Below are 27192 nucleotides of genomic sequence, written 5' to 3'. Positions count from 1 at the left end.
CCCGGGAAAATAACGTTATGCGGGAGTCCAAACCTGAAAATGCTGGAGACCAAAGCTGAAATTGGAAAAACAATATAGCCTGTCGCGCAACTTCGATTAACACCAGAGTTGCGGATGCCGATCACGAAGGCTTTAACTCCGAGGCGGAAGCTCAATAGCGGATTCCAAAATCTAATCTAAAACCTAAGCGCACGGAATGGAGGGAAACAGCACAAGTCCCCACAGCCTTATCTATTGAATTAACCAGGAAACTGCGTTCAAGTATTATGTACAAAAAGTAATATAAGCGTTTATTGGGAAAAGGGCAAGGACAGGAAAAAGCACGCGCCAGTAATAAATATCCTAATCGGGATCCCGCACACCGACTTCAGAAACAAAACGAGGGATTATGAATACCAAAGAAACACGTCTTTTATGTCAAGTGTACGCGGAGCTCGTCCTTATCTTGTCTTTGTCGTCTTGGTGGCTGCCGTCCAACACCGCTCCTTCCGGCCCGATCGCACACCACGAGGTCCCCCGCTCCAAGTCCCACAAGGCCTTGCTCCAAGCGCCACTCGTCCCACGCAGGCTAGCGGCTCCACACGAGGTCGACTCGGACCAAAGTGAAAGTCCTGCCGTGTCTCAAACCCAACTGCTCAAAACGGACTCGGGCTCTGCACTCGAACTGCGAACTGCGCACTGCTTGGGCTCTCTGCGCTCAACTCGAACTCCTGATCCAACTGCCAGAAAAGGCGTCCGATGCTCACTCAGCTCGTGCTGAACTCAGGATTTCAACTCGGGATCCAACTCTCCGGACTTCCTCTCTCAACTAAACTCAAGATCTCAACTCGACTCGGGTGCACACGAACTCTTGACTGCCGAAAATGGCATCCGGCCCTCGGTAATATCCCTGGCCGATGACGTCGGCATTGGCGCACTCCTCAGCCAATCAGAGCCTCCCCCGGCTCGCCGGCTTGTCCAGGGGCACGCACACTGCACCACTGCCACTCCCGTCCCTGACTCCATGGTCACAGCACGTGCTATGCGAGGTGGGTAGGCCTCTCGGAGGTGTAAATGGTGGCGGCCAATTGTGGCGGTGTTCCAGCCTTATTTGTTCCTAAATCATGTCAGGGGGAAAGGCGTCATATAGTGTTGTACTAAATGTCCTAACTAATGTTTAAGTGGTGTGCATTGCCAAAATGGACAAAGGTTTGACTACCAGGTGAGACATACAAGGGCTCTACCGATTATTCCCTACACTAACTAACACACAAATCTCCTGGTAGATCCACAATTATACACCTTAACCGACAAAACGCCTAAACATGGACTTATTACAGGAAGTGTTCCTTATCGCGACATCTTGAAGCATGTTACCTACTCAGATCTACTCTGCTCTACATATTGCTCTACCAAATTCGTAACACTATTTTACTCTCGGGGATCCCAGGATTACCCACCCAAAATATCGTTGCGATCGGTTCCGCCGTTTTTGCGGTACCTTCTAACAGACAGACAGACAGACGGATGGACATTTGGTGAATTATAGTAAGATTATTATCTGAGGCTCGTGAAAGAGCTTGTCGACACATCAATCACATACAGGGGAAGGTATTTGGTAGACAGAAATGTACTTTTCAATGAATCTAATATACAGTATCACGCATGGGATTTCATGCAAAGGTTGCCTCCATCAAAAGGGAAGGGTCAACCCTGACTCAGTGTCACACAAGTGAGTGTGTGCACAAGCGTTTCCGAAAATTAAAACACAACCACAGCGTGAGGTTTCAGAAACAATAACCAAGTGGTTCAAAACCGACAAACCATAACCTTTTAATTTGCAGGACAGGCTCAAGTTACCGCAGTGGACTTTGCTCAGTTATGAAGCACTTGGTTGTTGTTTCTGAAACCTCCCGCTGTGGTTGTGTTTTCATTTTCGGAAACCTTTTAGGGCCTGTCCTGCGTTGTTTGCTTTGCTTTTGCTAATGCCCAGTGTGTTATCCTTGTGCTTTTGGTTAAATCTTTCCTCAAATCCTCAAACGATATGTCCGACCGTCGGCTCAAAATTTCAAAAACTCAACCTGGCGTCATGTTTCTGTTCATTGCTTGTTTTTATCCTTTGAACAAGGGGAGTTGTTTGATGGACATATTGCACGCATGATCAAAGTCTGCTGAGACAAAGGCTGCGGAATGTTTGCTGTACAGTCTGTGATTACTTGGTGTACATTTCCTCTGGCTTTTTGTCATGTATCCGCCGCTGAACGTCGGTTTAGGAAAGAACTCGGCATGCCTACCCGCCATTTTGCTCAAGGGTTTAATCAAAAGACAGCAAGTTGTACTTCACATACATATCGATTGTCCATCTGCCATTGCCATTGAGGATGTAAAGTTAAGTGAAAGACTTGGATTTTTTTTTTTTTTTACAACACTTGCTGCTGTTGCTGCTGTTGCTGCTGTTGCTGCTGCTGCTGTGGTCATCGTGGTGTAGTAGTAGTAGTAGTAGTAGTAGTAGTAGTGGTGGTGGTGGTTGTTACCATTCCCGCATGCGACGACATAACTGTTTCACTTTGTCTATCTATAGACACGAGTCTATGATTGAGGAACTACTTGATTTAAATTTAATTTTATATTTTGAACACTGCAAATTGAATCTCGTTCCAATCGACCATACACAAAGATGAGTAAGTCTGAGAGTCAAATAAAACTGAAATCATTCCAAACAGGAGATTTGCTGTTTTTAGGGATGTCGTAAGGGACACAAACAACAGACACGAATAACAAATATAATGTGTTCAATAAGGTGGTGTAAAAGAGACTGCATAAACGGCAGTAAACTACAAAAAGATTTTTTTTTTTATCTACAGCCTTTAAAATATTTATTTTATTTCATTTGAATTGTGTACTTGAACACAAGAACACAAATCGTCTTGTTGGCACTTTCAAAACCCTTACGTTTGTCAGTAGTTGGATTTTATATTATGCCATTTTGTGCCACCTCGACTAATCAAATGGTGCCGCTCTCGCTCTCAGCATTTGGGACTAACGAGATTCAGACAAAATGCCGACCTGTCGGAAATGTAGGTCGTGCTCGGAAACGCAAAGCAAGAGTTTAAAAGACCCTTCCCATGTCCTTTTTCTTAAGACTATGTGGGGTAAGGTGTTCTCTGAACTCACTAATTGTCTGTGTGCCGCTTCCATGTACTTTTGTATATTTTTGCTATTGCTTCGGGAAATATTACTATGCACTACCTCGCTTAGCACTCGGGACGCACAAAAATGTGCTTAAAGGGAACATTATACCATTGTTTACAGTATATGGAGATCCATTCCCAATGGCATTATTTCTTAAGCATGAGCGGTGTAAGGGCTTCATTGGGGTATTGGTAATGGTGATGATTATAACACAATTGGTAAACATATTATTTTATTAATAAAAATCATGTTTTGTAATAATATCAGTAATGCCTTGTGGAGGTATCATTAAAAAGATCACTTGGTGTTGGCTTAATGGTTAGGGCTTAGGATCCTAAGGTCCTGAGTTCAAATCCCGTTGAAAATTAACGCCGGGTGGGGTTGACTCAGCCTGTCATCCTAAAGAGGTCAGCAAAATGAGTCCCAGGTAACTGGTTATAGAGAGGCATTGCATCAGCGGCAGACGAGCCCATTGAAAATGATGCAACCAGCAGCCGGGTGGCTCACACGAACTACCCACCACATATAAAAAAATAATTTCCATCACTCCTATTCTCTGCTACTCCTACATGGCAGTGGGGGGAGGTTCATCCTGCTGCAAAACAAAGGCCGAGTAAATCCCGCTGATAGGCTCAGCACAGCATGTGCACAAGCAACGGCTGTGTATGTGATTACTTGGCGAGAGCTGCGTGTTATGGATTTTCTTCATTGTTTTTATTTTTGTAAAAAAAATTATTAAGACAAATAGCTCTATAACACGTCAGCATTCTACGGAGCAATGTTAAACGAGGTATTACTGTATATAATTTTGTGTGCTCCTTCCATGTCCTTCTAAAGGGTTTCCACTGTCAGGATAAAATGTTGCCAGTGGAACCACTTCTTCAATCACAAAAAGAAGACGTTTTTATCGCTGCTGACTAGGACGTGCTGGGAACTGTCCAACGTTTCAGTATTTTTCAGCCATTTGTTCAAATTTTTTTTTACTTTTCGTCGTTGGTTTGGAAATGATTAGGTTAGATTCCTTAATCTTCCTGCCCCTCTCAATCCTCACATCCTCACTTCCCACTCCTCCCTCCTTTGCGAGTTTCCTTGTTTCACTACCAGCCTTCAGATGACATCATTGCCCTGTATCTTGGTTGCATACAAGTACACTCAAAATGTTCGACAGAAAGGTCACCTTGCAATTAATGGGTCAAACAAAGGGTCACTTGGGGATGGCTTATTGATTGGTCAGCGTTGTGGAAGTAATGGAGTTTTGTGCAACGTCCAGATTGTGATGCAACTGGGTTGCAAGCTCGGTTATGATGTCGTGGTTCTCTTGTTGAGAAAAGAGTCATTGGTTTTCCTGCCGTAGTGTTTGATTGTGTGCAGTATATCTCATTACGGAATGCTCTTTTATCATGGCGAGGCTGTATAAGCATGCAGTAAATGGTATCTTGACTTGCCACCTCCATGAATGGCCTGCTGTTCCCGATTCGGCGAATCGAGAGCGCTTGCTGCTGTTGGCAGTTAATGCTGTTGCATGTAGTTTGGCATGGTTGGATTAGCTTTACAAAACCTGGCAACCATGCTTGACTGTGGTGCTCAGGCTCATACGTTTGATAATCGTGGCTGCTGCCATGCTTACTAATGTTGCTTTGAGCAGGTGGACAATATTGAACCACAGGCTTTCTGTAGGCATTCACATGGACATTTGATGAAATTCCTTAAATGCACTATCCAATTCATAATTGATTTCTAGTGCCGTATTGTTCCTGGAATTGTGGGTTCATGGGTTAGCTCGGAATTCTTGCAGCTTCACCCTTCCGAATGATGCAACAACAGCTCTTTGTCTATGAAGCAATGTCTGTGTAACTTCTCCTTGAGCTGAACTTTGTGCATTTCTGTCCTCAGGCGTCGCCTGGAGTGGAGGGGATTTTGGAAAAGTTGGATTTGTGCAAAGAGGGTAAGTGGAATGATGCTACTTTGTGGCAATGCTTTACGACCTTACACAACACATGTATGCTATTTTCTGGCAGGGCCTCCATTAGGCCTCTGAAGCCTGTGGCCACTAGGTCTCCCACCCCCCCTCCCCCCACATCAACTTGCAGTTTTTTTCCAAATCATCTTGAAAGTCCAGTGGATTCAAACAGTTGTGCTATGTTCTGCAGCCATTCAACATCGTAGCCACGAAAGTTATCTTAGAAAAATGCTGTAGCGACCTACATATTCTGCTAATTGATTCAAATTGAAGTGATCTGGAACGTAACAAGCAGCTGGAACAACTCAGGTTTCTGCTTAACTCGGTGCTGGAAATATGTGCTCTACACTGAGCTACACACATCCAAAAACTCACTCATCGACACTTACCCAAATGTGCACGTGCCTCTGAGGGTGTTGACAACAATGCCGGTAACCGTTGCGTCGGTAGAACGCGCATTATCAGTTGAAGCCCATAGAGCTCCTTACTCTGTACAATGTCAAAAGACATTCAAAGGTGCGGGCTGCACAATGGGAAGTATAGCTGTTAAAAACAAAGAATATATCTATTTACATTCCTCTTTAACCGAGGTAGGTTAGCATTGAGGGGGAAACGAGATGCGGGTTAAATGTCATCACTATCAGAATGATGCAAGTCAAACCATGATGACATTATTGACGATTCTTCACTTGAAGATCTCGTCATTTGATTGGTCCTCCAATAGAATGGCACCCCACGCTAAGTTTTGTAAGAGGGAGCAGTGGTGCAACAACCTTAATAATCTAGTGGTGGACCTATCCAACAGGATTGTGTACAGGTGGCACGCATGTCTTCAAACAGTGTACCTGGGGAACGATTCTGACCAGAGTATAAACTGGTGTGACGGGGTATTGCATCACAAAGTTTCCAGTCCCTCAGATGGACTGTTGAGCCTGGTGTTCCAACTGTTAGCATTGTTCAGTGGACGTGGAAGATCCCACGGTGTCTCAGAGTAGGCGAGTTATCGCCAGTACCCTGAACAAATTACAAATTTCTCCCGAACTACCTTCAGTTAAACGTTGTGCCTGGCCAGCCAATCCATGAAAGAATTGGGCCAAAAACCTTCCCCGACTGACCCCACAATGTGTGGGATTAATTGTGTCCATTAAAAAAACAAACTCAGATTTGTACACCATTGTTGTACATAAGTTGTTTTTGTTTAATGGTTTAATTTGACCTGCAATTTTCTTTTGGCTTGATTGATCACAGAACAGAGGCATGTTAAATGGATTTAAGAAGATCATCTGCAGATTTTGAAACTAAATGTTGTGGTCTCACCTGGTTTGGTTCATCTCGCTCTTTTTGTGCTATTTCCATCGAATGCATTTCCCATTTACCTGTATCTAGGCCTGTATTGCAGATGTACAAGTGCTGTGAATGCATCGACCTTGAGTTTGCTGTCTTGCTTGGAAAGAGTTTGCTGATGTACAATAGTTTGTTGTTGTCCCCCCCCCCCCATTTCAGGGGAAGAGTCAGCGGATTCGGTGTATACCGACTTCATGAAGTCCCATCGCTGCTATGACATCATCCCCACCAGTTCAAAGCTAGTTGTTTTTGATGTTTCTCTGCAGGTACGTAGTTTTCTTTTTGATGCGCAAGTTTACACACACACACACACACACACACACACACACACACACACACACACACACCATTGACCCAACGCCGGGCCAGCGATCTCCAACACGAGGCCGATCTCAAACACGAGGCCGATCTCCAACACGAGGAGAGCGAGTATGAATCACGCCAGGAACGCACAGAGAGGGAAAATGGAAGAGAGTCCAGAGAGACAATGTCGTCGAGCGAGCCCTTTTGTCACCTCGCGTGTGACGTCCAGTCTTGCTCGCCATAGTCGAGGGAATTTTACCCATAATCCCTGCACTATTTAGCAAGCCCCGCCCCCTCGTGGCGGGACACCAATACAGCTTATACCGACAAACCGGGCTAAACGTAGAACTTATTACAGGTAGATTACACACACGGATACCTACCTATACAGATCTATCTGGCTCCAAATATTCCTCTACCCAAATTCATAACAATATATTACAGACACACTCTCTCTCTAGCGGCTAGGGTGCCGGCTTAGGATCCTAGGATCCTGGGTTCGAATCCCGGTCGATCGCTGAATTAACGCCAGGGGGGTTGACTCAGCCTGTCATCCTTCCGAGGTCGGCTAATTGAGTACCAGTTCACTGGTAATTCCGTTTGTCGTTAAAGGCGGCAAAAAGGGTTGGCGTCAGGAAGGGCATCCGGCCGTAAAACATTGCTTCAAAAAGGGGACCAAAAAACAACAACAACCACGGTTCCCGAAAAAGGCCAACCCCCGCCTTGCGGGGAAAAATGGCCTCTAAAGGTGGTTGTGTATTATTACACTCTCTCTCTCTCTCACACACACACACACAAATAGCTGTGCTTGTATGTATGTTTTTGCAAGTCTACACAGATGAGTGATTGTATGTGTACTCATTCATGTACTTGATTGTGTTTGTGCATGTAAACAAAGATCTACATTTATACTAGAATACTTCTCATAGCACCTCAAATGAATCACCAAACCCTAACCCGATAATATTTTCAGAGAAGGGTCTCTATATGGGTTGGTAACTTAACCCTTCCAGTGTGGGGGATGGGGTTGGGGCATCAATTTATTACACCCTTAGCCCCTTCCTCCAAAATGTAGCATTGGATTGTACAACCATGTATGCCAAATGTGTGCCAAATGTAGACCACTTGTCATGCCTGCACTTTCCAGTAGAGTAATATGGTGTCTGTGAATCACATGCACTTTCGTATCTGTTGTCAGCTGCTCTCCCTCCAATACCCCTTTCCTCTGGCATGGGCAGTGGTTAAAGCACTTGCACTATGCCACATGTACAAGTGAAAATTGCAAGTTGTCTCCTGAGGATGGGGGTGGTGGTTTATTTTGGCCCCTCGATGCAAGACTGGGTACCCTGAGCATGTAAGCAAAATTTGCAGGAAATTGGCCAAGCATTTTTCCATTCTATAAGGTTCAGACATGTCAACATGCAGAGGATTACCATATTTTAGTGTTGTTATGGGATAGGTGAGGATTAGTGTTCTAAAACTTGGCAATATGCTGGACTGACAAGGTAAGGTGTGTGTGTGTGTGTGTGCGTGTGTGTGTGTGTGTGTGTGTGTGTGTGTGTGTGTGTGTGTGTGTGTGTGTGTGTGTGTGTGTGTGTGTGTGTGTGTGTGTGTGTGTGTAACGCACACAATCCTTATGAAAGACCGACTGGTTGGACAGCTGCCCTGACTCAACTCACAATTATAACTTTGATGCATATTTAAGATGCTTGATTAATTGACGATCATTTATTAACACAATTAGGCTACTCATAATCGCATGTGAAAAAATTACGCAGGATAGAGAAACGACCGACCTTAATAAACATTGACCTATCGGACATTCACCTTGTTTCGATCGTGCTTTTGTGACCTCACCAATGGCATGAGGTAATGAATAAATATTGTTACGGGGACGGCACTCCCCCTTAGCAAGGGGGGGTTAATCCCCCTTCTATTTGCACTGGCCGTCTCCGATCCTGGAGCTACCCTGCTCCCCTGTGGGGCGGGATTGGCCGAAGTGATTGGTCAAGGGATTCCCGTACATCTCCGCCAATCCCTTCACAAGACAGGTGGGTAACTCCGCTCGAAACCGCGGACAAGATGGTATTTTGCCGAGCGGTTTTAGCAGCCCGTGGTTCGAGCCGTTTATCAAGGGACTAAACCCGATTCATATGCGTTGGCTAAATCGTGCCACAGGTGTTCAATGGGTAAAAGACAGGGACGATCGGACGAGCATGAAGAAGAAGACGAGGGTAGGAAGAACAGATATTTATTAATTATTTACACAAACCAAAATCAAGGAGAAAAGAAATAAAAGTAATATACAGGGAAATGGAAGGAGCAGAAGGACACAGAGCAATTTCTAGCTTATCTATACAGGCTTAACTTATTCCCAGGACAAGACACAAAACAAACTCACGTACACAAAAGGATGGAATGGCAGGGATGGTATGGGACTGCAGAGGAGGGTCCAGGCAGATGGTAGGCGTCGAGGTCCGGCTCCAAGCTCGCGCTTCGGTCCACGCTTTTGGGGTCAAGGCGAAACCCGGCACACAGCTCCGCTCCGGGCTGGCAGCGAGGAGCCGGCAGCTCCACGTATTCGGTTTCACACCGGCAGCTTTCTCACTCGTCCTCCGCCTCCTGCGTCTCCGACGCTCCCTTAATACTCCACAGAATCTGCCTCTGGTCCAGCGCACCTCCCTCCAAAACCTCTCAGCTTCTCCTCAACTCTTCCTCAACTGAACTCTGGTGGGGGCTCCGCGCGACGGGTTATATAACCACGCCCATGGAACTTTCGCGAACCTCCTCGATCGTTCTCTCTCCGCCCTCTCAGGCCAAACCCTTCATGCTTGGTTGGTTGATCGGGGCTGGCTCACTCCTCCTCCTGATGATGAGGTGGGGCCACACCCTTCTTCTCCGAGTTGACCACGCCGTAATGGAGGCAAATGCAATTGGCAATAATGTGGTTGGCAATGATGCAGTTGGTAATGTGGTTGGCAATGATGCAGTTGGTAATGCGGTTGGCAATGATGCAGTTGGAAATGGAGGCTTTATCTTATTTCATTTGGTGCAATGCAATGTCAACTAGTGGAACACAGAGCCTTAACTGATACACATAATAAAGAAATAACTATAGAGAGGTTCTATGATTGGCTACGTGCTTGTACATGGACTAGCTAAGGTGCACTCATTTCAATTACAGCCAATTAAGGGGAAATGTACACAGGAAATTTAATACTTAATTTACAAAGTGAAGGTTCTAAAAACCGTAACAATATGTAATGGTGAGAAACAATTTGCCCTTTTGCTTTGAAGAACGGGAATAAAGGGGAAGGGGGTGTTATGTCTGGTGGAGGACTTTGGGTGGTGAGGGGGTTTGAAGGTGGACTTTAATCTCATAGCCGACATGTTGGTTCTCATTGCGATGCAAAGCCAGAGATGCCTCGGAGCTGTCATATTCACAATCCCTGTGCCCTCCCAATACATGTTTCCTTCATTGTAAAACTACCAAAGCGACAGTTAAAAGGGTTTTGAGCAGATAGGTGTTACAGCCTTGTGAAGATTGGCCTCAGCGATTGAAACCGTGGTCTGTTAACTAATTCACCACCCAAATACCTATGTGGAATTCTCAAGCTGAGATTGAACCCACGTCCTTATAAAAGACCTTTGCCCGAGGTCATTTTAACCTTTAAACTGTGTGTATGCATGCATCAGGAAGAAGATAATTGGTTTGGAGTCGTTTATTGTCACATCTTTTCTGCATATCTCATGGGATTGTGAGTTGGACAAGCGACCGTGATGGGTGGGGAGGGGGTTTGAATGCTTGGAGTGGGGAGAGGACAGAGGACTGACATCTTCGGGTTGAGAGGGGGAAGGTGAGGACTTGGTTTTGGGAGGTGGAAGTTGAGGACTTGGGTTTTGTGAGGGGGACGGGTGACGGGAGGAGTTGAGGGCTTGAAGTCGCATTTTGCATTACGTGGAATTTCCACAGGTCTCTGCTCCTCTGAACAATAATGGCTGACTCCTTTAGGCCACAATGCCGATTGAAAAAAAATACTTGGAGCAGCTTTCAGATCATTTAATTCCATTTTGGACTTTAAGCCAATTGTGGAACTGTCCGGTTGCGTATTACTCACTCTGAAATGTACGTGATGGCTGAAGATACTTTCAATGAAAGCACGTGCATACTTGTGTCTTCTCTCGCCACTCCTCCCATAATTCTTCTTGGCTTTTTTCTATATCCTAGTCTTCTCGTTTTCTTTTTTCATTTTACTTTAATTGTCCCCCACCCCATCCTCATGCTTAGAATGATATGTGTTACGGATTCGGCCCTTCCGTGGTGGTGGTTTTCATCCACGTGAAACATTTCTGGTTAGGTATTATTATTCTTATCGGGGTTGGAAGGAAACGGCGATTATTGTTGTTTAAAGGAAATGGTTATTGTGATTAAAAGGTTAAAAGCGTTCATGGTAAAAATTAAACAGGAAATCGGATCGTGCACCGGAAGATGTGCAGCGAAGAAGAAGAGGTCATGAGGCAAAGGTCGGGGAAGACACATGTCGAAGCTCTGTAACGGGCGTGGTCGAGCGAACCTCGCGAGTGAAATTTGAGACCCTGAAAGGAAGTTTGTGCGATAGGTGTTATCGCCGGAGTATTGAGGAACCTGCGTAGTCAGGTATCGGCATTGAGGTTCCGGAGAATCCTTGCCTAGAGGCTCCGGCTCGAGTGAGAGCCGTCCGCCATTTTTCCCCGCACGCTGCGTTCATCGGAAAAGGTTTTTGTCGCGTCGGCTGGTCTTACCCTCCGGTGGTCTGCCGGGGAGGGCTGTGCACTAAAGCGGCATTTGAAGATTACACGGCGGTTCGCTGATTGAATGGCGAACGTGTACGTCGGCGCGCATCTTTGGGGATTTTCCATTCTACCGCGAGTTTACTGGGTGTTGGACCACGTGACTTCTGTGTCGCTTCGACCACCTACGCCTCGATTGATCTTGATCGGACATTGTTCCAACGATCGCTGGAGCGAATCAACTTCGCCTTGGAGAGTTATAGAGACATTGAGGAGTGCTCGGTTCCATTCCCTTGGAGTGCCGTGAGTTTGAGTTCAGTTACTAGATAAGATGGTACCATAAGATATTCATTGTATGGTTGATTGCTATTATTGTTGTATCGTGATTCCTGTGTGCTCTTTAATATATTATTTGGTTGTGGATAACTCTTGGTGTGGTTTCCATATTGATTTCGACACGGAATAACATATATTTTTCTGCCGTGGCTCCTCCCGGGGTTCGGAGGTATACCGAGACCAGGAGGTCGGGGAGGAACACGTAACATATGGGTCTTTAAGTGTATATTAATCACGGTGATGGCCATAATCAAAATGGCCATGCCGATGTAATATAAACTTGTATTGCCTGTTCCTTGTGCTTGTGTTGTTTTGGGTCAGATTGTGTTTGGACCCAATTGGAGTTTGAGCCAAAGTGCATCAGCATTGTTTTACTAGCACGATTAACATTTGCACTGCATGCCTGTCGCACCTGCTGCACTAAGCCATTAAATCTTCTCCATCTCGGTAACTAAACCTCTTCCCTGAACAGGAATTTAAGCTAACGGATCAGGTTGTACATATGCTGTACATGAAATCATTTGACTTGATAAATGTTGCCTCCATTAGTGGAGGTGAGAAACACTGTGGCCCTTGCTCAGGATTTGGAACCAACTTGCATCATATTGCTCTGCGCACTGAGGGTTACTCAAAAGATGAGATCCAATTGCACATAGAACAGCAGCCATACTTTGTACATTTCTACATGTCCGCCATGGTTGTCTCTGTCCAGTTGAGAAATGTTGTCCGACAGTCAAAGGGACGTGCTTTTTAATGCGTCCATCAATCGCAAATATGTACGGCCCACATACCAAGCTCTGCGCTTCAACTCGTAAACCGCATTGCTCTATTGAATGGTAGGCAGTACATCCTTATGGATTGACGGAAGCAGTTTGCGTGTGATGAAAACAGCATCATAGGAATTGTAAGTTGCACCATCTGCTTAATTTGATTCTTGAAACGTTGAAACACTTTTCCTCTCCAGGGTAGATACAGGTACACCAGACATCTATCAGGTCCAACTGTTTGTTTTTTTTGTTTTTTTTGTTTTTTTTGACAGACTCGGAACTTGTGTATCTGTTAATGACCACCTCAGGATATCCATTATCAAGGAGAATAGTCGTAATGGGCAGGACTTTGTGAGGGAGATTTCCTGCTGAGCCAATCTTAATTGCTCTGTAAACAAGAATACAAATCGGTCCAATCTTGCACCTCATGGGAACATAAGAACATACAAGTCCCACGTAGTATACTGCCCAGTAAATGTTGGTTTGTGGAAGACTGTTGAACTGAACGTGTTCGTCGACTTCTCCACCTGCACATCCAGAAAGTTGGCAAAGCTGACAGAGTCCTTGATGACGTGCTCAGAGAGCCTGTCAAGAGCCAGCTGCAACAGTTCGCATAACCATCTAGCATCTGAGAGGATCAGTCATAAAGTCGTAAATTCCCCCCCCCCCATCCCCCCTTCCCATGCCTCCTCCCCCCAAGCCCTCTCCCTCCCACAGATCTCCCGATGTCCCTGCTCTCAAATGTTGTGTTTGTGTGCTTCCCCTTCTCTCCCCATCTTGTCTACCACTTCCCTTATTATATACTTTGTGTGTCTGATTTTTTTTGTGTGATAAATGTTAGCTCTTTCACGAGCCTCGATCCTGTATACAAAAAAGAAAAGAAAAAAGGAACGGTCTTTTTGCATCGGCATCTTTTGCTTTATGCAAAAGCAAACCATACAGTACATCATTGGCCTTTTAACCGACTCGTCGCACTCTGTCATAGGCTTCTTTCGAGAATTCACCTCGTTTACAGAGTTGTTGTAGTCTTTACCATCTGGCTCTCCAAACGAGATGTATTGTCACCTTCAGATGCACTTCCCAAATATTGGAATTTTACAGTATTGTCATTCAGAACTACAGACATCTACAATTGTCATTCTTGTTCAGAATGATTACGCCGGTTGCGGCTCGCAAATCTATATGTCTGGGTTTAACCAGAAACTATGTACGGCTGAGAGGCACTCACGCTGCATGTGGAAATCAAAGATAATTTTGAATTCCACAATACGCGTGGGCAAAATCGGCTAATATAGCCTTCAGTGCCTCATCTGCCTCACTGGATATGGTTCTGCCTTGTCAATTACTTTGGAATCCTCACATCACAATCCCGGTTCAAAGTACATGTTGATCCAGTTAAGCATAAAGAAGCTCAGATTCAGAAAATGTTTTCGCCCTTTAATGTCCTTGTTGGGGATTCCAAAGTGAAAACAATGGGATAGGATGATCTCTTATATCACAAACAGGTTATACGAGTATATAGTCTGACAGATTGAGCATGAGTGTAGAAGGATTACAGATCGGGGGAACCAAATTGTTTTTCAGACCGCTGATCATATGGTCACGTGCGCATTTTGTTCTACTTTTGTCAATGGCTGCAACATAGCGTTAAAAGGACAACTAGCGTGCGATGCTCCATGCATGGCAAAGAGAATCCCGTAGAAGAACCAGTCTGTGGTTTGTTCATGTGAACTCATCCTCCATAAACATACTGTTACGGACCACGGATAAGATGTTGTGTTTGCCGAGCGGATGGCCCCGCGGCCGTACAGTTACCCCGACTAACCCGATTCCCGAACGTTGGCCGGATCGCGCCACAGATATTCAATAGGGAAAAGACTAAGGCGACACGGATGTGAAGAAGAAGCAGACAAAAAGGTTGGAAATACGAATATACTTTATTTGCTATTTACAGGCTCAAAAAAACCAAGGAGAAGGAAAGATAAGAAAATAATATACAGAAGATTTTAGAGACACAGTGCAAATTCCTTATACAAGCTTAATTAAATACTCAGGACAGAACAAACAAAACAAACTCACGTACACAAGAGGATGGAAAGGCAGGAGGTGGATGGCTGGAGGGAGAGGAAGGTCCAAAGGTACTGCAGCACGATCGGCACGTTTAACAGCCGCCGTTCCTTCGCGGCCCTGCTCAAAACCGCCGTCCAGGCCCCAAGCGGCTATTGTTGCTGTGGCCGCCGCTGCTGCTGCTGTTGTCTGCTGCTGCTGCAGTGGACGTCGCGCGCTTTTCCAGGACTACAACAGGCTTCTTGCTGTTAACTACTGCTCAGTCCAACCTTGGCGAGCAAGGTGACGAATAGCAGGCTTTGTGCTTTCCGGGATGTCCTCTCCTTGGATGTTCTCTATGTTCTCTTTCTTGGTCCAACCACTCTTTCTCTCTCTTGGTCCAATCACTCCTCACCACCGACCACTCAACGCCACCTTTGCTTCTTGCGCGCGCGCCTTTATAACGCCTCCGGCGATCAAGCCGCCGGCCTTCAGGACACGCCCATCGGTGTGCTCACCTCGGCCCTGGTTGGTCGCGCGACCCTCTGGCTCCGCCCTTGATGACAACGGGCGGGCACGCCCGTCTCCCCCGACCCGAGCACATGTTCAATGGTGGTTTTGGAGGGGATGTAATTGGCAATCGAGGCTTGGCAATGATGAAAGGGGAAAAGGAGGTTTTGGGAATGAAGAATGAAGGGAATCTATCTATTTCACTTGGTGCAATGGAGTGTCATCTTAATGGGAGACAAGGCCTTACCCTAATACACATAATAAAGATATAACTATCGAACAGGGGTATTCTATGATTGGCTGACGTGTATGCTTTATGGACTAATTATGGGACGCCCTTTGACCTTTACACTACGGAGGTATTTACAAGGAATCATTACATTTTACAGAGGGTGATATTTACAACAATTTACTATACAATACAACACAATAAAAAAAAACACAATCCTCATTTCCGCAACACTGCACCCTCCTCCTCTTAGGCACGTCCCGGGCCTATAACTTTAACTTAGTGTGACACGTAGGTGTAGTTCCCTCTACTTTTAACCTGACCCTGAGTGCGACAGTTTTAAAACATAAATAAATATGTCCCGCTGCTCCATTGCACCCTACCTAACAGACTCACGCCCACAGCTAACCGAATTGCGGAATGGTCTGCAAACTATACACTGACGGTGGGGAGCATTATTTACACTGACGTTACTTTATTTACAAAACGCAACCCAGGACCTGTGATTGTTCTTTTGGGGGGGAGAGACAGTCTGCTCTGCATCAATGCACCATGAAAGCACCCAAAACACACCAACACACCCTCAAGCACCAACCGGTGCAGTCATCATTGTTCATCAATAAAAATAAAAACAACAACCCCTAACCCTGCAGGTGGTCTCTTGCTCTTCGGCTCCCTCTGCTGGCTATTGCTCTCTTCCTGGTGTTGTCATCTTCCTTTGCTGGCGGCCTATTTGCAATAAAAAATGCACCCAACGTGTCCATTTTATTTATTTATGGCCCACAGGGCCGACTAGTGTGGTTCACCTATGGGGCATCGGTGCCCTGTGGCCAAGGTCCACCAGCAAAATTTCGGGCCTTCATGGCCGGTTCCAGCAGAGGGGCCATGCCCCAACCCATGGGGTCCATCAGTGGTGCTCAGCCACAGACATGTGGTCCATAATGTGGTGCATCGATGCAGACAGCTGGTTCTGGGAGTTCCGGGCGCACAATGGCGGACTCACGCACGCTCCCCTCGGCGCCCAGTGGCGCACAGGTCCTCATGTGGGAGACAAAAGGGGGGACAGACAGACGAGCGAGGGGTAAGGTCACAAGGGTACACATCAATCAAGGCAATGCAAGGCGAAGTGCGTACGGAGAGCGAAGTGAGAAAGCTCGTCCCTACCGTACGTCACCCCCCCTGTCACCTACTCTACCCTTGCCCTTACCCCATATTTACAAAAATCTACACATTTACAAATCTGTCGCTACCGTCACATCTTCCCCTGATACCAAATTCGTCTTCACTCCCTCTACTTCAAAATTTGCCATCACCCAATTCATCATCAATCCTCATAAGGAGGAAGAGATGGAACACAAAGCACAATGTCACACCCACCTCATGATGCGTCTCACATTCCAAACATCTGCACAATAAAAATAATAAAACATGGCATGGTGTGGAGTTACGTCATCCCAGGTGAGTGGATGTAGATGGTGCGAGGAGATTTTCATCCTAACTACTTTCTAAATGACATTAACACACTTTACACTACCCGGGGTCTTTCCCTGCCAATCCATTGGCCACTTACACTATGGGTTCTAAAAACCAATTCCCATTGACCAAACTGTGGTGCTTCTCAATTTGGGGTCTCACTCCCCCGATGCAACTCCCTGTGCCCTTGCACAATTTCCGGGCTGGGTCGTGCAGCTCTCCCAGCAGGTCTACCCACCTGCACACCTCCACCACTGTAGTTGCCACCCGAGCTTACCTAGCTCCTCACCCTAACCTATCTAACTGGGGAAGGCCCCTCCTGGCTCTGTCACCCCTCTGTGCCCTCTGGCACTGGGCTACCCGGGTCCGTCCTCCGGATCCTCGGGCCCCATCCACAACAACTCTACCGGCTCCCAGAGCCCACCTGCGGCCTCACCTGGCCGACATCCTCACAGTGGTGGAGTGCCCAAACCAACTACACACACTAACAGGCTACACGCCCAGCCATTTCCACAACACTAATGCACCCATCCAAATACCATTCTTTCACCCGCACCACAGATGCCAATATCCAACCACAATTTACCTGTACCCTCTACCTAACACTTACACTACCCTCCCCGGGTATTCGTGATGGGGGTCCATCCTTCCCCCATTCACACCTTCGCACCATCCACTCCACTCCACAGTTTCCCCCATACTCACTCCACGACCATCCATCCCAATACTCCATATATTCCACACTCCATGTATTCCACACTCCATGTATTTCACACAACCATTCTCCATACACCTGTTGTTGCACACCTGTGCAATCACACCTGGTGCCACCTGCACCCTCCTTCCTCCCTGGACCATTTGGTCAACACAACGCACAATCACCTTCTCTCACTCATACACTGCTGCATACACCTGTTCAGTTGCACACCTGTGCAATCACACCTGTTAACCATACACACGGCATCATCTGAACTACCTGTTGCCCTGCTAACTTAGTGCTCCCCGTCTTCCCTTTAAACTAAGCACATACCATGTCATTATCATCCAAACTACCCTCTCTATGTCCCCAGCTACCTGTCCAATGTAGCTACCTAACCTTACCGTTACCTATTGTCAATCTCTAGGTCACTACACATTATCCAAACCCTCCCGGGCTAGTTTTCACTGCCATAAACCCCATAACTAGTGCTCCTTTGCCCCCGCATGTGAGAGATGGCAGAGTTGCCATCCCATCACATCGGGTATCTTCCATTACCAATTTTGCACACCAAATTTCAGCCAATCAAAAATTTGCCAAGCTACCAATCGTCTGCCAATCCTCACTCTGCCATTCATCAAATTTTGCCTTTTTCTAATTTCGGGGCCAAAACACTATCCTCATCATCATCATCACAGTCCGCTTTATCTGAGCCTCGGTGCATCACATCATTAAAACCCGGCTTCGCAAACCCGGCTTCGCAAAGCCGAGCAATGAATTCGGGTGGTTTGGTCGCCTTGGTTGGATCCGTCCGGCATTCACGACTCTGGGGAGGAGGCATGCTCGGGCCGAGGTTCCACGCATCATCGCGGCTCGGTACCTTGCGGTCCCGGGCCCGATGGCTGAGGCTCGCCCGGTTGGAACCCCGTCCCCGCGAGGGGGCACCGGTCCGCTTCCTCCCATTCGCCCTTGAACCGGACCGGTCGCCTCGCCCGACAAGGCCCGGACTCGACCGTGCAGGGTGGGGCCAAGCCCGAATCAGCAACGACGCTTCGAAGAGAAGCGACGCAGCATCGATCCGCGCCGGGCCTGGCATCCAACAAAGCGCACCGCGCCCCGAATGCTCGCATCGGCTATCCGTCGCCCTAAACGCTAACCCGTCCAACGTCGATGCTTTACTTGCATGCCCACACACACACGCGACCCTTTTGACACTCACAAAACCCGGCGTTCCAACGCCGTCCGTCCATTCCACCAACGCACTCCCTGTTACACACCACACCTCTCGTGCACACTCGCCATTTGCACACTCCCTTAACACACCTCGCGCACCGTCTTGCGCACTCTCCCCACTCGGTACGTACTCCGTACCACTCACCATGGGCGTGCTCTCTTGCATCCACCCACTAACGCGCTCAGATGGGCTCTCCCACACCCGCGCCACGACCAACTCAGGTGTGCTTCCTCGCACACGTTCCACCACCACCTTACTCTCCGTGTCACACTCACCCTCGCACGTACACTCCGTATTGCTCTCACTCGCTGTGTCACACTCCGTACACCCCGACGTGCATTCTCGCTCGCACTCGGTATCACACTCGCGCTTCGTAACACGCTCACCCCTTGACGCACACTTCGTATTGCTCTCACTCCCTGTGTCACACTCCGTACACCCCGACGTGCATTCTCGCTCGCACTCGGTTTCACACTCGCGCTTCCTAACACGCTCACCCCTTGACGCACACCTTTTTTTCACACGCGACCCTTCACCAACGCCCGGGTGCCATATTGACCCCAATCGCGCGACAATTCTCTTGTCGTCAAACCCCCTTTTACAAAATCTCCCGGCACCACATGCAGCCCGTCTCACCTTCGGGGTTCTTCTTCCTCCCTGCACCAACACCTGCAAATCTTTATAAGGATTAATGAGCATAGCATCGTGATGTGAGCACGGACTTTGTACATTTTCCATTTCTCCCTGCAATTCCCGGGCTACCTCAGTCATCTCTTCAATTTTAATTCCCAGCACTTCTTTTTCTTTATTCATCACGACGACCGCTGGCTTTATTAAAATTCCCTCTTCTACCTCAACGGTCGCCGGCTGCCCTTTATCCCGGGTCACGATTTCTACACCCGTCATTGTACCTGCGCTTTTCTCAACTTCGTTCAACCAGTGCTCCTCGACCCGCGTTACCTTCTCGTGCACCCTTGGGACCTTTTCGCCCACCCCGCGGTCTCTGTCCCCTTCCACCCGCTTTGCCTCATACCTGGCCTTGTCCCTCGCCAGTCCCTCATTTACTTCTTTGGCCCGGTCATTTATTCCCTCCAATTTTCCCCGATCACACCTTGTTTCGTCTATCATGGTGTCCATTTTTGCATTCATCTGGATTAGCAATAGTTTAATGCTCACCCAGTCTTGCACAGGGGGCCCGGCTATCGCCGTCACGTACGGGAAGCCGCCATTTTGTGCACCCACAACCACGTGCGCGAGAGCGCCATCTTGCGCGCCTGATACCTCCTCAACCACCTCCTCATTGTTCTCCTCCCTCTGATCCTGGGTTACTCCTAACCCCTCTCCTAGTTCCCCCACCGGCATCCGATCGCCTTGACTAGCCATGGCGCGATTTAAAAATTCGGGTTTTTTCGAAAACAAAACAAATTTCGGCCGCTCCAAATTTTGACCAAAGTTTTTCTTGATGTTTTAAAAATTTGGTTCGGGCCTCGTATCTCACTCCCAGACACCAATTGTTACTGCCAATAACACAATTGGTGTCCCAAAATTTGGGCTAAATAAATTTAGTCCCAGGTTCGAATCCCAACTCCTGACTACCAATTGTTACAGACCGCGGATAAGATGTTGTGTTTGCCGAGCGGATGGCCCCGCGGCCGTACAGTTACCCCGACTAACCCGATTCCCGAACGTTGGCCGGATCGCGCCACAGATATTCAATAGGGAAAAGACTAAGGCGACACGAATGTGAAGAAGAAGCAGACAAAAAGGTTGGAAATACCAATATAATTTATTTGCTATTTACAGGCTCAAAAAAACCAAGGAGAAGGAAAGATAAGAAAATAATATACAGAAGATTTTAGAGACACAGTGCAAATTCCTTATACAAGCTTAATTAAATACCCAGGACAGAACAAACAAAACAAACTCACGTACACAAGAGGATGGAAAGGCAGGAGGTGGATGGCTGGAGGGAGAGGAAGGTCCAAAGGTACTGCAGCACGATCGGCGCGTTTAACAGCCGCCGTTCCTTTGTGGCCCTGCTCAAAACCACCGTCCAGGCCCCAAGCGGCTATTGTTGCTGCTGTGGCCACCACTGCTGCTGCTGTTGTCTGCTGCTGCTGCAGTGGACGTCACGCGCTTTTCCAGGACTACAACAGGCTTCTTGCTGTTAACTACTGCTCAGTCCAACCTTGGCGAGCAAGGCGACGAATAGCAGGCTTTGTGCTTTTCGGGATGTCCTCTCCTTGGATGTTCTCTATGTTCTCTTTCTTGGTCCAACCACTCTTTCTCGCTCTTGGTCCAATCACTCCTCACCACCGACCACTCAACGCCACCTTTTCTTCTTGCGCGCGCGCCTTCATAACGCCTCCGGCGATCAAGCCGCCGGCCTTCAGGACACGCCCATCGGTGTGCTCACTTCGGCCCTTGTTGGTCGCGCGACCCTCTGGCTCCGCCCTTGATGACGATGGGCGGGCACGCCCGTCTCCCCCGACCCGAGCACATGTTCAATGGTGGTTTTGGAGGGGATGTAATTGGCAATCGAGGCTTGGCAATGATGAAAGGGGAAAAGGAGGTTTTGGGAATGGGAATGAAGAATGAAGGGAATCTATCTATTTCACTTGGTGCAATGGAGTGTCATCTTAATGGGAGACAAGGCCTTACCCTAATACACATAATAAAGATATAACTATCGAACAGGGGTATTCTATGATTGGCTGACGTGTATGCTTTATGGACTAATTATGGGACGCCCTTTGACCTTTACACTACGGAGGTATTTACAAGGAATCATTACATTTTACAGAGGGTGATATTTACAACAATTTACTATACAATACAACACAATAAAAAAAACACAATCCTCATTTCCGCAACAATACGCTCAACTGGCAGATTACGTCTGAGTCGGGATTTCTGGATCCTCTAATCCATGAACCTGGGGCCAACTTTGTGCCCGGATGCAGGCAGTTAAAAATAGATTGTTAGCCTGCCCGACCTTAGTTACTTCCACCCCCAAAGGTGGATGGAGGTTATGTTTTCACCCCTGTCTATCTCTGTTTATTTGTCTGTCTGATTGTGAACAGGATATCTCAAAAGGTTGTGGACAGATTTTGACGAAATGTGGTGGAGAGGTTGTGTACAAGGACGAAATGATTAGATTTTGGTGAAGATCCAGATTTGAATCTGGATCCAAGAATTTTTCAAGTGATTCTTCACCATACGGCAAAATACAATATCTAGCACGATATCTCAAAAAGTTGTGGATGGGTTTGGCGAAAGTTGGTGGACAGGTTGGGTGTGCAACAAGGAAGAATTTTCACTTCCGGATTCGGTTTCTTGACCTTGTTCGTGCCAATTTTGTCTCTGCTGATTTCCTCAAAGATAAGTTCTTCCGGTTGTTTTGTCGATTTGTATTCCTCCGCCCCCGAAGGTGGCCAGAGGCATTATGTTTTTGGGTTGCCCGTCCATCCGTATGGACTAAACCTCATTTTTCTCAGCAGCCCCATGTCTGTCTGATTGAGACGAAACTTTCAGGGTAGGAGCAACACCCATGTAGAATGTTATGATAATTGTGACATCATAGGTCACGTGGTATGGCAGCCATCTTTGATTAAACGCAAATAATAATAAAAATTCTTGAAAACCACTGAATGCAAAAATTTGAAACTTGGCACATTGTCAAGTACTCCCAATGGGGAACAAAAGCACTAAAATGATATCATCGGTGAAGTGGTATATCAGCCATAAATGTTTTAATCGAATGCCTTATCCTAAAAATCTGAAATTGCATGGCGATTAAAAGTTGATCACGAAAACGTCATCGGTAACATGGTGTGGCAGATCCATACGATTGGATTGAAGGAAAATATTAAATAATTATATTTCAGATACCGCTTACCCTATCGATGCGAAACTGTACAAATGTCATCTAACACCATTGCAGCATATTGTTTTTGAAAATGATGACGTCGCAGGTCATGTGGTTTGGCAGCCATCTTGGATAGAAAAACGAACCTTATCCGATCAACACAAAACTTTACAAACGTGGTCCGCTACCCATACATATGCAGTGTATACATTTTTGATGTCATATGGCATTTGGTTTGGCAGCCATAGTAGCTTGAAAGCCTGTATTTTTTTTTTTAAACCTTTTCCGAAACAGCTTCACTGATCAATGTGAAACCTGTCATGTCTGGTAAAAATTTGATACTTGAGATCATTTGATACAGCTGAAGGGATTTAAATCAAACTTATATGTTTTTAGGACCATCAACGAGGGCATCTACCCAATGTCACGAGTAGGGACTATGTGGTGGCATATTGGCTAGTTGCTGTTTATATTGCTGTCTTTGTGTTTACTGTGTGCTTCTAGTTCGGTTTTGTTTTAAAATTTGTGAGTATTTGTCGGACTTTTCAAACCAGGTTTTTGAGGCCTTCATTTTCCTAGTTCGAGTCCACGATCATTTTTTAAATTGTCTTTTCTCCCAACTACCTTCAGCCCTTTTATTTATTTTTTCCCAATCCCGTCATTTCTCCCTCAAATACTCCCAATTATAGCCCCAAGTTAGTGTCTTAAAATGTGTGTATATAGTACAAGGGCCAATACTGATATTTTAACAAATTGGTACCACCCAAGGTCAGCAAACAATTTTGGTATTTTTGAACAGTGATGAGTTTGAGGTGAAGGTGGGAGTGCATCAGGGGTCGGTACTAAGTCCACTACTATTTGTAGCTGTGATGGAGGTGCTGGCTCAGAACGTAAAGGAGGGTTTACCGTGGGAGTTGTTGTATGCAGATGATCTGGTGGTGTTTGCAGAAAGTATGGATGGACTGAAGGAAAAGATGAACAAGTGGAAGGAATGTATGGAGACAAAAGGTCTGAAGGTGAATATCGGAAAGACGAAGGTGATGGCAAGTGGTAAAGCATGTGGTGAGGTGGAAAGAACTGGGAAGTGGCCATGTGCTGTGGGCAGGAAGGGTGTCGGACTGTCGGAGTGAACTCCATTCAATGTACAATGTGCGCTGAGTGGGTTCATCAAAAATGTAGTGGTCTGAGAGGGTCATTAACCAGTGTGGCAGCTACATTTAAATGTAAGGTGTGCACAGTGGGAGCTGCAGATGGAGGAAATGTTGAGTTGGATCTTGGAGACGGCGTGAAGCTGGAAGGTGTGAAAACGTTTTGCTACCTCGGAGACATGCTGAATGGCGAAGGTGGATCAGACTCGGCAACGGTTGCTCGAGTGAGATGTGCATGGAAGAAGTTTCGGGAACTGAGTGGCGTGCTGATGATGAGGGGAGTGTCGTTGAACCTGAAGGGAAAGGTGTATGCTGCATGTGTGAGAAGTGTTATGATTTATGGGAGCGAGACATGGGTAATGAACGTCGAGCAGCAACGAAGGCTGGAAGGGTGGAAATGCGAATTGTTTGGTGGATGTGCCGAGTATCGTTGAGAGAGCGGAAGACAAATGATGAATTGTGAAAGATGATGGGAATAGAGCCTGTGATTGATGCTGTGAAGAGGAACAGGTTGAGGTGGTTTGGTCATGTGTTGAGGAAGGATGAAAGTGACTGGTTGAGTAGAGTGATGGAAATGAATGTAGAAGGAAGTAGAGGACGGGGAAGACCGAGAAAGACTTGGCTAAAGATGGTGGAAGAAGAATTGCGGGCAAGGGGGTTAACAAGGAGAGATGCATAAAATAGGGCAAAATGTAGAAGATTGTCATGGGGACCGCAAGGCTAACCTCCGCTCCAGCAGGGAAAATGGCTTTAAAATGCATGTTGTTGTTGTTGTTGTATTCCAACACTTACAGCTCTTCCTTTCTCAAATCTCTTAATCTTATTCTTAATCTCTTATTCCTCTATATCATGCCTCCGCCAACGTCTTCAAACGAATATCTGATTTGAACATCCCAGGAAACCCCAGCTTGAAAGGGATGTTTGTGTTTCATTAATCTTTCCGAGGATTACAGAGGTGAAGTACAGAAGTACAGAGGTGAGCCAATGAGTTCTGGAACAAAGTTTTATGGACAGATGAGACCAAGATAAACCTTTACCAAAGTGATGAAAAGGTGAAAGTGTGGAGAAAGGAAGGAATTGCATATGATGCAAAGCGTACTACCTCATCTGCGAAGCTTGGTGGAGGTTGTGTCATGGCTTGGGCTTACATGGCTGCCTCTGGAACATGGCTCACTCATCTTTATTGTCCCCCGTCGCACCGCGGAGCAAAAGGGGGACTATGGCTTTCCCGTCTGTGCGTACGTGCGTGCGTAAGCGAAGGACCGAATTCTAATTTGGTGTGTGGGTGCAACCCACGTCAAAATCCAAGATGGCCGCCGCCATGTATGTCTGAACCTTGTGAGCGGAATATCTTGAAAAATAAGCGAAGTACCAACTTCTAATCTGGTGTGTGGGTGTATCTTAGCATAAGGAAGAATGCTATTGAAAATTGGGTCGGCACGTCAAAATCCAAGATGGCCGCCACCATATATATGTCTGAACCTTGTGAGCGAAATATCTTGAAAAATAAAAGAACTACTAACTTCTAATCTGGTGTGTGGGTGTCTCCAACCCACTCGCAAATATGATCGACTCTTCCATGTTTTCTGCGTCTTCCACTTTGTCAACTCACATCACTTCACCGACGGGGAACCTAGGCGTAACGCTTGTTGGTGATGTAACTGATGGCAACAGAATGAATTTGGTAGTGCACAGAAACATTTTGTCTGCCTATGTACACCAAAATGCCTCCAACTCATTGGGCGGTGATTAACCATGCAGCAAGACAATGACCCAAAACACACTGCCAATGCACTAAGGAGTTCATCAGGGGAATAAAGTGGAAGGTTTCAGACTGGGCAATTCTATCTCTTGATTTAAATCCAATGGAGCATGCATTACACTTGCTGAAGAGGAGACTAAAGTCAGAAACCCCCCAAAACAAACAACAATTGAAAATCATTGTCAATCAACTGACAAGACAATCATTGGGTGAACAAGATTGATACAGATAGCCACGAACTCTTAGTCGCAGAAGTGGAAGGAGAGACGGGAAACCTGGAAACAGGTGAGCTTAGTGATAGTTAACGGTAAGGAAGGGGGTGGGGTGTGGGGGAGAGAGAGGGCGCCATTTAATCACATAGCCGCCAGAGGCAGAGGCCATGTGTTCGTCTCCAACAACCACCGGTTGCAGCTCGGCCGGCACAAGCAAAGTGATTTTGTCTGCATCTTTTGTTGCCTGCTGCTGAGATATGGGTCACAAACAGATCAGCAAGAACACTGAAATGTTTTACCATTACCTTGTCGGTATCTTATCACAGCACAGGATTGAGTCCCTGAGAAATGAACCGTCCTCTCGCACCCATATCCAGGGCCAAATGGAGTTAAGTGCACTGCAGTGATTTTTCAAGGTCTGTATGTCCTTGGAGTTTATGGCAGTTTTCAACAAAAAGTTTGAGGCTGAAACTTATCTTTGTTCAATGGAAGTTGAACGAGATTCTAAATGGGATCCTGAACTTTGAAACCTTTTTCTCAGAACTTGTATCATGTTGCATAGCCCTGTTTCCTTCTCATTGGCTCAATGGATAGTTCCTCTCGATTCTTGGGGATAAATCACAAGGCAAGTTTCCATTTTGTTTTGCATTGAACTTGTAATCGTGCAAGTATTGTCCGCAATTAAATCGGGGTAATTGATTGAATGAGAAGTGAGTGACACGTGGCATTACACAAGTTGGCCTGAGCGATACACAAGCCTAACGATGCTTGCTTTTCCCCCTCTCTCTTTCACATATTGAATAGTGAATGACAAATCCATGTATGAGGAAGAAGCAAAGTTTTAATCCTGAAAAACAAATCGCAAATGTAACTTTTCATGTGGCATCAGGAAAAATTACCCACACCTGGAATAAAAACCACCTTTAGAGGCCATTTTTCCCCGCAAGCGGGGGTTGGCCTTTTTCGGGAACCGTGGTTGTTGTTGTTTTTCGGTCCCCTTTTTGAAGCAATGTTTTACGGCCGGATGCCCTTCCTGACGCCAACCCTTTTTGCCGCCTTCAACGACAAGCAGGGAATTACCAGTGAACTGGTACTCAAATTACCTGGTACTACCTGGTACTACCTGGTACTACCATTACCTGGTACTACCAGGTACCTGGTACTACCTGGTTACCTGGTACTACCTGGAATGAATATGTAATACTTGTTTAAAACTACATGTACATAAAAATGAACCAAAATCTTTGCTGGGTTTTGCTTCCTTGTTGAGGTGGGAGGTGCAAGGCCTTTTTGAAGGGAAAAACCTTTTTACTCTCCCTTTTGTATAGTTTCCATGTTTAATGAGACGGCATGGAATGCAAA

The 27192-nt window shown here is 46.4% G+C and overlaps 1 protein-coding gene across 5 annotated transcripts in view; it reads left to right on the top strand.

The window, feature by feature from the left end:
• Positions 1–27192, top strand: part of LOC137431290 (5'-AMP-activated protein kinase subunit gamma-2) — a 166775-nt gene that overhangs the window by 103351 nt on the left and 36232 nt on the right. For all 5 annotated transcript variants that reach the window (XM_068122453.2, XM_068122455.2, XM_068122454.2 and 2 more), the window contains 2 exons: positions 5065–5116; positions 6635–6741. In XM_068122453.2, the coding sequence (XP_067978554.2) occupies positions 5065–5116; positions 6635–6741 (159 nt within the window). The remainder of the gene's footprint in view (positions 1–5064; positions 5117–6634; positions 6742–27192) is intronic.

The sequence above is a fragment of the Myxine glutinosa genome, chromosome 7 (assembly GCF_964187855.1).
Source record: "Myxine glutinosa chromosome 7, kmMyxGlut1.1, whole genome shotgun sequence".
In the NCBI taxonomy this organism is placed as follows: domain Eukaryota; kingdom Metazoa; phylum Chordata; class Myxini; order Myxiniformes; family Myxinidae; genus Myxine; species Myxine glutinosa.
Note: the sequence above shows the minus strand (reverse complement) of the source record. Positions and strands in the feature narration are given on the sequence as shown.